This window comes from Protopterus annectens, chromosome 9.part0 (assembly GCF_019279795.1).
Source record: "Protopterus annectens isolate FY-2018-M chromosome 9.part0, PAN1.0, whole genome shotgun sequence".
NCBI classification, from domain to species: domain Eukaryota; kingdom Metazoa; phylum Chordata; order Ceratodontiformes; family Protopteridae; genus Protopterus; species Protopterus annectens.
Window position 1 is genome coordinate 168668347 of NC_056743.1, and position 12497 is coordinate 168680843.

At 38.1% G+C, this 12497-nt stretch overlaps 1 protein-coding gene across 3 annotated transcripts in view; it reads right to left on the reverse strand.

Moving 5' to 3' along the window:
- The window catches only part of NUCB2 (nucleobindin 2), a 736170-nt gene that overhangs the window by 333960 nt on the left and 389713 nt on the right, over nucleotides 1-12497 (reverse strand). For all 3 annotated transcript variants that reach the window (XM_044082707.1, XM_044082708.1, XM_044082709.1), the window contains exon 9: nucleotides 4945-5003. In XM_044082707.1, coding sequence (XP_043938642.1) covers nucleotides 4945-5003 — 59 coding nt within the window. The remainder of the gene's footprint in view (nucleotides 1-4944; nucleotides 5004-12497) is intronic.

Sequence of the window (12497 nt, forward strand, 5' to 3'; positions counted from 1 at the left end):
ACCCACCAGGACATACAGGACATACGCTGTCTGGAGACTTGAATGAGCTAAATTTTTGCATGAAGTGGATGATACGCTTGGGAGCACTGCACCTCTAGAATCCACTGAAGTATTCATGTAAAATCTAGATAATGGCACCACGACGATTGTAGAGGCCATTAGTATTTGAGTGTCTGTGAGGTGTAGGGGGAGCAGTCTGGAGTGGGGAAGCTTAACAATCTGTAAACCTGCATCCAAGTGGCATCCAATAAAAATTTATTTGTTGAATAGGGGAAAGTTGACTTTTGGTTAGGCTAACTGATACCTAGGTCTTGCATCATATGAAGCACACGGTCCCGAAGGTGCGATAACCAATCAGGAGGTAGTGGTTAGGAGCTAACTGTTGAGGCAAGGGAAGACAAGGATCTCCAGGAGGTTAAGACACACTGCCACAAATGCTATCATCTTGGTGAACACCCTGGGGGTTGTGGTGAGACAGAATGGCAGGGCACTGAACTGAAAATAACTGGCCTCCAAATGGAAATGGAGGAACCTCCTTGAATGCTTCTCTATCTTCACATAATACTAGTCCTCGAGATCTATGGAGCACATCCAATCGACTGTCCTCAGTACAGGCAAAATGGACTTAAATGTGACCATCCAGAATCTTGTCTGTTTGACGTATTAATTTAAATGACTCTGGTCCAAGATGGGTCTGAGGTCCCCTGTTCTCTTGGGTATTAAAAAGAACCTTGAACAGACTCCTGATAACTGGTCTTCTGGTACTGGTTGGATGACTTTTTTCTGGCAGTTTGGAAAGTTTTGCTGCTGTGAGCTCCTAATGACTGGGTGGAACATCGGGAACTTTTTTTTTTTTCTTAGGAGAAAGGAAAAATGTTAGAGTAGCTTCAGGAATTATGTTCAACAGATAAGAATCGGTAGTTGTGTTTTGCCAGGCTTGCGTGTGCAGAGTGTAGCAGTCTGGCAACCCTTCGGGGTGCTGGGAAGGCTTTGTGGTAAAATGGAGTGAGAACATTCTGGTTATGTGATCCTCCTCTGCCTCTAGGGTGATATCCATTGTTGGTGCTGCCTCCTCTGCCACAAGAAGGTCCATCACCATGACCATCCTGATAAGGGCTCTGAGATTTACAGAACACCTTTCAAGCCAGCTGATTCCTAGAATAAGTTTTCTGAGGGGTGGAAAAGCAAACAGATTCCCACTCCAGAGAGAGTTTTACTATCTAGTGGACATCTGATTAGCATTTCTTTCACTTTTGGTCCAAACAAAGTGGAGCCATCAGAAGAGACATTAACATATAAGGTCTCAAAGCTTTCCACAAAATTACACAGATGCATCCAGGCGTGCTGACACATGGTAATGCCGCTACCTGTTCTAGTAGTCTAGAAGGTAGAAAGCTGGGAGTCCACAGTCTTCTGAACATCCACATCCAGGTTACCTTAGAGAGATATGGAAAGCTCCTTGGTCAGGTCTCTCCAAAATCTGTTGAATGGGCTAAATAATTCAGTGCCCTAAGTGCATAATTAGGTGAAGCATATGTCCAAGTTCCAAACTGGTCCATAGCCCTAAACTCTCTGTTAGAGGGAAGGATTGAGGAACTGTCCTCCCAACAGTTCCTTTTTTGTAGCTGCCTTACCACACACATAGCAACTTACTAGCAACTTCAACTATGAAGCTCACAGGATGATTTAACAATTCTTTTTATGAAGTAAAATGAATCAGTGAGATTTAGCCTGGAACCAAGTAAAATTCTTACCACTGAATGTGTGACAGAATCTTTCAATGTGGAATTGTGTGGAACATGGACTTTTTATGACATAGAATGAGGAACATTACTAAGGTACATCTGAGAGGTATGTTTCTATTAAATCACTGAAATTACAGAGAATTAATCAGTGCTTCACTATATGCTACTTGAATATGAATTTCAGCACTTTTATCTTGTAGTTCAGTTGTTTAGCAGATGCACTTTAAATAATGTGAGTTTTCACCTAAAGTGAGATTTACTGTTGCTCATGCTAAGTTTGTTTGCAATGTGAGAGTTTTTGGCTTTGTTAGCAAAAGGCCAACTGTTTTTGCTGTAAAACCTGAAATAAGTTTCAAGTTAAATCCAAATATATATGTGATCACTATAAAAGTAGAGAGGTTTGAGCAGCATTTTATAGTAACTGGGGAGTTAATGGTATGGCTGGGGGGCACCATTATCCACCCCAAGGTAAACTCTGACAATGATCCGGCTCTTGATTAGGACCACAGATGTCGCTGCTCACCTGTCCTACAAGCTCAATACTCAGAATTACTGCTTTCTTAATTTGTTTCTAAAGTTAGAATAAATATGTTTTCTTCTGTGATTTCTTTTATATATATTTTTAATTTAGAAGCAAGCTCATGCAGTGGATAGCGTTATCGCGTTAGCATGAGGTTCTCTGATTCGATTGTCAGACGGGTTATGTTCTGTATGGAGTCTGCAGGTCCTTCTCGTGTTGCAAGAGTTTCCTTCTACATTCCAAAGTTATGCAATATGTGGACTGGACACACTAAATTGGCCATAGGTGTGACTGTCATGCAAGTGTGTGACATGGAAGAACAGCCACGGCAAAGCTAGCTACCAGGTGGTGTGAACCTCGGCTCTAGATGACTGTCACTGATGAAGTGACACATTGACCTCATGTGCAAAAATGGGAAAAGGGGTTGTGATTGGACAGATGTATTTAGAAGCAAGCTTCTTAACAGAACTGTTTAAGTAGCAGTTCCGAAACTTCTATGAAAACAGCTGTTAAATTACTTGCTTTTATTAAGCCTCTAAACTGTAATTCCAGATTCTTTTATTTCTCTCTTAGACCAAAGTGTAACAACTTGAATGTTAGTGTTCCCATGATGTTTTTCCCTCATTTAAAACTCTTGAACATGCTTTTTATAAACAGGATAGGGCTATAACTATTAGATTTTAAGCAGATTTCTTTGGCTAGCTATTCTTTCCATAATCATTGCTGCTGTGATAAATGACAAAGAGAAACAATATGAGGTTTTACACACACACACACACACACACACACACACACACACACACACACACACACACACACACACACACAAACACACAGAAACAGCAGAATCAGACACAGGCAACAAAAAGAAAGATTGTTTTTTTTTTCTTAAATTCAAGTTATAGTAACACTCTTGGTGTCAAATTAAAGGGAATAACGTTCTTTGTGATGACAGAAACTTTCATCCTAGTAGACATGTTGCTTAAAGGAGACAAATGCATTAGATTTTATTTAGAAGATATGATTTTTAGCTGACTGGCGAAGGTCAGAATAGTAAAGCATAGTAAAACCTAACAGTAATATATAAATTAACTAGTTAATATAAATAAAAAACAATACTACAGCAGAAAAAGAAGAGTTAAACCAAGAATGAAAATATAAAATAAGTTTAACAAAATTAGTAAGCACTTTTGTACTTCTATCAAGACATCTTCAGCTTCAGATAAGACATGAGGCAGTATTATACATATGACTAAAGGGTCTGGCAAGCTGCCATGTTTACTAAAAAGATGCCCAAGAACCAAGAAGGAAAAAAACAGACATTACTACCAACCTCAAGTTGGGAGCTAATGTCAGTTAAGGCAAATCATTCATTTAAATATTCGCTCATTAAATAATACCCACTGTTTCCTGTGAAAGGTTGGAGGGAAGCTACAGCTGGTCGGAGAGTGTAAGGCAGAGAACTAATCCTTTGTGGGATGGACTGCAATATGTGCATGCACACACACGCAGACCCACACAGTACACATCTAAAAGCAGTTTGGAGGAATGCAACTTTACCAAAAGCAAGCCAATGGGAAGTAGGAGGACACTGCAGCACCCTGCAAAAACCTAATTAAACAAAGAATCTTTTGCCTCTGCACAGAAGCCACTGCAACCAGGAGTCAAACTGGAGAGGAAAGCACAGTAAGACAGTAGTAACAACCACCCTGAAATCAAAGTTAAAAGTCATAAAAAAATATATATTAATTTTAACAATCAAAATTTAATACACAAGACAATGTCTTGCAGTTATCCGCTAAGGCCTATTTTAATGCCTTGTGCATAAAGAAAACAGGATAATTTAAACTGTTGTTATGGCAGTAACACGGGAATATGGTGCTCTGTGCAGCATACCTATTTGGCAGGCTGTAACCAGCCAAAACAAATAAGTAATGACAGCTTATAAACCATCTTTTGCTGTTAATCATAGCTTTGACAAGGAAATTTGGCTCTCTGGGCAGCACACCCATTCAGTGCTCCCCAGCTGTCTATAAGAGACAAAGTCAATTATGGACAACTTTGTAAACTGTTCATTTATTCTGTTTATTAAAAGGTAATTTATCATTAAAAAACATAAGATGTGATCCTGATCAATTAACTGACGGCTTATTTATTATTGTTTTAATTTTCAGTGCTCCCTTCAGGTTGCTATCAGGGGCACATGTCCCACTCAGTCCACCTTTGCTGTGCGATGATGCTAATATTCATGAATTCTCGTAATGGTATGGGCAGCACAAACAGAATCATGCTTAATCCCACTATGTTTTCTCAAGTCATAATATAAAGTAGATTGAGTTTTCAAACACATTTGCATTTTATTGGTTTGGGATCCCTGAACGCCTTGTGAGAGTGCTGATGTAAGTAAAGCTGAAAACTATTTACATTTTGTGAAAAAGGTTATAAAAGCAATAGGTAATAGCATGTAAAATATATGACTTAAATAGAGGAAATCCTCACTGAACTAAAGGATACAGATTTCATGGTAAAAATGGGATTTCTATTTACATGCAATATTGCTGGGTATTAAGTGATGTGGCACATTTTTTAATTATTTTCTGCAGAAAGTGTTTCCCCAGGGAGGTAACCAAAACTGTGGCCCCACTTGACAGTTGCCTCGCTACTTTATTATGAATTTACCTCTTTGGTGAACAGAGCCTCCAACTCTTGCTCATCTAGGAAACTATCACCATTCGTATCTTTAAAGTAAAAAAGAAAGAAAATGTTATAGCAATGTAAACATAACTACAAACAGCAGCACATTTCTACATCAGCAACTTATTTTTAACACTTTTATTAAATCACTTAAGGCACAGGCAAACGTACATTAATATAAAAGAAAATGCATCATACTAACATGTTTTCAGTTAAATGCATTTTACATCACGTATATTATTTTTTGTAACTATCAGCATTACATAAATTGCTCAATTCCTGCTTTCTCTTGCATCTCACTCCTCCAGAGCATTATTCTGCATGTATTGCTCTCACAATTTTCATTTCTATAAAATTTGCTCCTTCCCGTTTCTCAAGATTCCATTTCAAGTTCTTAACGCTGTTAAAATATTTAATACTTTAGATATAGTTTCTTTACACTTTTATTTCCATTTTATAGTAATTCCTTTTTTGGCAGCCACCAGAATTAACAATTAACAAGGCGTTGCTGTGTCACGACAATGCAGATCCTGTTTTCCAGCACAAAATAATCATTCCTTAGTTACACCCATCTGCTTTACCCACCATTTCTGAAACACTAATCTGTATGGAATTTTTCAAATCTGCCAAATCCTTAAGGTCCCAAAACACATGTCCCCACTTGCTGTTTTCTCTTCCATCACACTTCAACATTTGCCATCTGTCTGAGGTAAAATTCTTTGGAGTCTGCTTGGGGTATAAAAATACATAAGCAAATAATGCCAAACAAAATTAAAATTTCTAAACCTTTCAGATCTTCTTGCATACTTGGAAACCATACGTATGTCCTTCCATAGTTACCTGATAAACTGCTTATTCAGTCTCTCTTCCCAGTCTTTTCTAACCTCCTCTAATTGGTTCTTATAGTTATAGTGTAATATTTTACATGCCCCACTAATTATCCCTTTTGAACAGCAGCTTCTGTCTAGGTTCAATAAACACTCTACAGAGCAGGTCTTCCACTTAAGCCTCCCCGACCCCTTTCTCTTTGCCTATACCCTGATAGGACTCCCCCTTATGACAGCAGTTTCCAGCCTGCAGTCCACCAGTCTCCTTGGCTTCATCCTGTTCTGTTACCTTTTCCTCTCTATTTAATTTGCTCCCAACACCTTGGTTCCTTTGCCAGTTTTCTCCAGAAAATTCCAGTCCCCTCTTTCCTACTCTCTTGTACCCCAAGTTGCAGTCATCCCTATCAGCAAAATCTCCTTTCCTCATTCTTGTGTTGGCTTAGTATTTAGAATGCTTTCTGATACTTTATGAATATAATGTTCTGTTGTTGTTGTTGTTGTGTCTTTTGGCTTTTCCCGGTTAGGGGTCGCCACAGCGGAACTCCGGTCCGATAATGATTGACAGCTGATTTTTACGTGCCGAGTTGCCAGCCCTGACACACAACCTTCAACAAAGGTACACCCATTCATGCATATCTCCACGCAGAAGACGCTCTAGCTCAGAGTCGAACCGGACAACGTCTTACTGTGAGGCGATAACACTACCGCAGCACCACCACCATGTATAATGTTCTGTATTGCTGTTATTCTCCTTAAGGATCTGCATCCAAAATCCCATTCTTTAAAATTTTTTTTTTTAATTTCCTACCTGCTTCATCATCATACCTTTCCACTCTGAATTATAACTTTCATTCTACTTATGTTATGTATATGAGCCTTAATTGTATAGCTGTAAAATATCCCTTCTAATCAGGTGTGTGACGCTCCTGCACTGACCCAGTAATCAAGGAGTCTCAATCCTCACCACTGGCAACAGTGGGGGGACGTACATACTGGGAGGATAACAAGTACACACACAGTAAAGTGCAATTTCCCTTAAGAGCACACAGAGACTACAATCAGTCTGTGGCTGGTCTCTCCTCTTTCTCCAGATCCCCAGTAAGACTCCCCACTGGCACAGCTACAGCGTTTAGTCCTCAGTCAGGGTTCCAAGCCAAGTCCACCAACAGTCTCTCTGTCGAAACAGTGCTATGGGTCTCTGCCCATGTAGCTGACACACACACTATTGGAGATTTGTTTTACACGCACACACACACACACACACACACACACACACACACACACACACACACACACACACACACACACACACACACACACACACACACACACAGTACTTACCACTGTCACCAGAAGCCCTTATCAGCTACTTTATGACCCTTAACAAAGGGTGTCCAATCCTACTGTATAATGTTAGTATTAACCCAAATGGTAGTTTGACCAAGAGCCAGGCAATTAGGAGTGGCCCACTGTTTCACCAAATAGATATACAAGTACTCTAAGAGCTTAAATATGTTTCACAAATATCAGCCACAAAGACAGGTTTAAATATAAAGACAGATTTAAATACATTTAATAATAGATGATGAAAGAACAAGAAAATACTCTAAATCGCAGTAGCTTCAGAGTTCAAAATCACATAAAATATTTAACAGGACAGTCTCAAATAAATACAGAAAACATCTAACTAAACTTTACTATACTCCTAACTATATCTAAAAGAAATTACTGTACCCTAGTTAACTTACTTACAGCAAGGCAAGTACAGAAGTGGTGAGTGGATATTCTTGTTAGGACAAAGACAAAATACAAAATGCCCTGTCTCTTCCTCAGAGTTCTTAAATTAATATCTCAAATATTGCTGCTGGGATACCTGCAAGATGACATCACTGTCATTTGACTATCCCAGGTGAAACCCCCCCATTGCTAGAAATTGTAAAATGAAAAAAATGCTTCCACCACAATGAAAAGTTCACTGAGAAATTCTGTTAAAATGTAGGCTTTAATAAAACGAAGAAATAAAAAGCGCAAATTGTGCTATTCAGGCTGCAGGTCAAACAGGATAAGCACTTTCAGTTAAAAAACCTTCTTCAGATCCTAATGTGTAGACCTGGCTTACTGCTATTAAATAAAGATCCTTAATTGCTCAACCAATCACATACAGCAATCAGATGCACACCTTCCTTAAGCCTCCATTTCATTTCTTAATTCAGCTTCTCTCTTTCAAAAGAGGTTTAATAGGAACTACTCTGGTGCGCCCTGGAAATAAATTATCTCTGAGGTTCATGATCCATTTGCTTTCTTCCTTTTCAGTTTTGTTGACAATGTCATCTCCACGGAGGTTAGTAGTCACATTCAAGATAACCATAAAGCTAAATGAATGGCCTGGATTTTCAGACATGTCCATATAGGGCATTGCTTACCACTTTATTCTTGATGTCCATCAGGTGGCGAAGTATCCGTTCCTTAAACTTTCTATTGGTTTTTCCTACATAATAGGCTTGGCACAAATTACAAGCGCCATTGTATACAACATTCTTGGTGTTGCAGTTAGCAAAACCACAGAACTTATAGCATTTGTTAGTTACCGGGTGAACAAAACTGTTGGAGCATTTAATGTGGCTGCAAGCTTTGCAAAAGCCACATTTCCAAGTTCCTATCCTATTTCTTCCTTCTGTTCTCTGCTTGTTAGTTATTCCATCATAGTTGCACAGTAAATCCTTTAAGTTCTTCTCGTTTTTATAGCCAAACTTAGGTGTTTCCCCTACAATTCTCTTAATTTTACTGTCAGCAGTTAAGACTGGCCAAAATTTCTTGATAGTTTCACGGACATCAAAGGAGTCAGTGCTGTAGGTCATCATGCATCTGAGACTGTTGCTGTTCCCACCTTTCTTCACATCACTCTGCTTCCATTTTGAGTAGTACGGTTGCCCTTTGTTATATCGAATGGACATTACTTTGCCTTTACTCATGACTAATTGTTTTTCATTATAGCGTCTTGAAGCAAAATTCTGTAAATGTTTGTCTTGTTCCTGCAGAAAATCATCGTCAGTACAGAGCTTGGATATCCTGGTCACTTAATTTTCAACAATATTCTGCCTCATTTTGGTGACGATGGACGTCAACAATTTATTCACTTGCATACCCAACGATCTAGGAATAGAAGCAGTAAGGGACTTTGCCTCTCATTTTGAAGTAAGCATAGATGTGAATCTAGTCTGCAGCTTCCTGGAACTGGTCCTGGAGAGCAATGTGTTCCTCTATGGTGAGGGGGAGCTACTATTGGCAGAAATGGGGGGTAGTCATGGGCACCCCCTTTGCACACAGCTATGCCAATACAGTCCTAGCTAAATGGGAAATGGATATGAAAAATGAATGGAAGGAATGCATCATCTTTTACAATAGGTTTGTGGATGATGTTATATTCCTATGGAAGGGCAGTATGCAACGCCTAAATGATTTAGTCAACTATTTTACAAGTGCGACTAGCTTTTTAAGATTCAAAGTGAAAATGTCAGCATGTGAGATCGAGTTCTTAGACGTGAGAATTTCAATGAGTAATAAATAGCAAAGGAATTGGCACCACTATATTCAGGAAACCAAATTGGAGGAACCATATGCTATATTACAATAGCATGCACCCGATACATGTTTTTCAGAATATTGTTGAAAATCAAGTGACCAGGATATCCAAGCTCTGTACTGACAACGATGATTTTCTGCAGGAACAAGACAAACTCTTACAGAATTTTGCTTCAAGAGGCTATAATGAAAACAATTAGTCATGAGTAAAGGCAAAGCAATGTCCATTCAATACAACAAAGGGCAACCGTACTACTCGAAGCGGAAGCTGAGTGATGTGAAGAAAGGTGGGAACAGCAACAGTCTCAGATGCATGATGACCTACAGCACAGACTCCTTTGATGTCCGTGAAAGCATCAAGAAATTCTGGCCAGTCTTAACTGCTGACAGTAAAATTAAGAGAACTGTAGGGGAAACACCTAAGTTTGGTTATAAAAACAAGAAAAACTTAAAGAATTTACTGTGCAACTATGATGGAATACCTAACAGGCAGAGAACAGAAGGAAGAAATAGGTTAGGAACTTGGAAATGTGGCTTTTGCAAAGTTTGCAGCCACATTAAATGTTCCAATGGTTTTGTTCACCCAGTAACTAACAAATGCTATAAGTTCTCTGGTTTTGATAACTGCAACACCAAGAATGTTATATACGTTGGCACTTGTAATTTGTGCCAAGCCTATTATGTAGGAAATACCAATAGAAAGTTTAAGGAACAGATACTTCGCCACCTGTTAAGACATCAAAAATAAAGCGGTAACCAATGCCCTATATGGACATGTGTCTGAAAATCCAGGGCATTCATTTAGCTTTATGGTTATCTCGAATGTGACTACTAACCTCCGTGGAGGAGACATTGTCAACAAAACTGAAAAGGAAGAAAGCAAATGGATCATGAACCTCAGAGCTAATTTATTTCCAGGGCTCAACAGAGTAGTTCCTATTAAACCTATTTTGAAAGAGAGAAGCCAAATTAAGAAATGAAATGGAGGCTTAAGGAAAGCGTGCATCTGATCGCTGTATGTGATTGGTTGAGCAATTAAGGATCTTTATTTAACAGCAGTAAGTCAGGTCTACACACTAGGATCTGAAGAAGATTTTTTAACTGAAAGCACTTATCCTGTTTGACCTGCAACTTGAACAGCACAATTTGCGCTTTTTATTTCTTCGTTTTATTAAAGCCTACATTTTAACAGAATTTCTCAGTGAACATTTCGTTGTGGTGGAAGCTTTTTTTCATTTTACTATTTTAGCCTATTAAGGCTTCCTCTGGAGGTGGTTTTTGGTTTGGTTGTTTGTTCATTGCCAGAATTTTAGCATCTCCCTGTGAAAAATACATACCTTGCAGATCTTTGAAACTGCTGGAAGACATAAAACAATAAAACACTTGCAATATAATGCAGAAGACTCCCTAGTTCTAGACATCCTGTCTCATTGCTGCTTTGAAACTAATTTTTATTATAGCACAATTGTAAAACAATTTAATTTTAACTATTTTCTTGAAGTTTTGCAAGTTACCCTCTATGCTCTAGTTCCCACTGTTAAAACATATACATTTACACAGGTAGAACAGTTTATATACATTTCTGTTCTTTTCAAGTAGGGTACACACACTCTGGCTACATCTCTTAAGCTCCGTACTGTACAAACCCTGTTCAACACATACTTCTGTACCAGTAGCTTAACATGCACATAACGTACAGTTTTAATATAGAGTTAACCCAAACAATTGCATCATGCAGACAGTCACAAATCACATATAACTATTTACAAAATTCCAGGGCTGGCAGTATTTCCTTTTATGACAAGGTGATCCTAAACCACCTTATTCTATTGGAAGGATCAGCTTATCCCACTTAACCCTTTCCCTCTTAGCTAAATTCCTTCAACTCTTTATTGTTGTCCGCAACTTCTCCTCTGGTCGATAAAGTATGTCTGATCTGTATTCTAAAACTAAAGGGACTAAAAGCATTGCAATGTTTGTATTTCACCATCCACATCCATAAACAAGAGCTTCCAGTTTCTCAGTTTTTGTACTATATTTTGTTTAGCCTCTTCTCACATATCCTTAGCTGCCATAACAGAATTTTTTTTAATCCATACTCCTCAATGCTTCATCTTATGGGGTTCCCATAAATATGGTATTGTTGAACCTAGTGATGTGTGGGTATGTATTTTATGGCTATAACCTTTGTTTTACCTTCATTCATTTTATATCCCAAAAAGATTTGCAACTGTCTCAAGGTGTTCCACATCAATGAGATGTCCTTTTCTGGATGTATCAGGTACAAAATAATATCTGTAAATAAAGTGGACTTTTCTTAATTACTATACCAAGTATATCCTTGAATTTCTGAGTCCCTTATTTTCTTTGCTAATGGTTATAAATATAACGCAAATAACAAAGGGGAAAGAGGACAGCCCTAAAATCCAAGATTAAAAAGCCAGGATTACTCCAAAATTTTATTAAAACATAAAGACTCTAGTGCCTCAACCCAAAAGCTTTTCAAGAGTTTAAAAACACACAAAAAACCCTCCTTTAAACATTGACATCAATAAAAACCTTAAAGATAGCTTTATAAGAAAACCATATTTATTTTGAAGTATGGGACACTGATACCTGCTGGACTGAATGTAAAATCTAATTGGAAAATTTTATAATATTATTAGGTGAATGTACTGATTAGTTGAACGTTTAATTATTTAATTATTTTTTTTTAATAAAGTCAATATTTAAGGGTGAGTTTTTTATGTGTTTTTAAACTCTTGAAAGGCCTTTGGGCTGAGGCGCTAGAGTGTCTTTATTTATGTTTTAATAAAATTTGGGAGTAATCCTGGCCTTTGTAGTCTTGGATTTTGGATTATGCTTGGTTGTTATTTCTATACAGAAAGAGGACATTCCTGCCTGGTTCCTCTTCTCAAGCAGAAATTATCAGAGAGGAGCCTACCCACTTTAATTTTCACCTCTGATCTTTCATATATCCTCCTAATAAACTTCTAAACATTATTTTAATTGGCTCTAAATATTAAGCAAATAATAAAGGGGAAAGAGGACACCTCTGCCTGGTTCCTCTGTTCAGACACAACTTATCATACAAGAACCCTCTCACTTTAATTCTTTCCTCCAATCCTT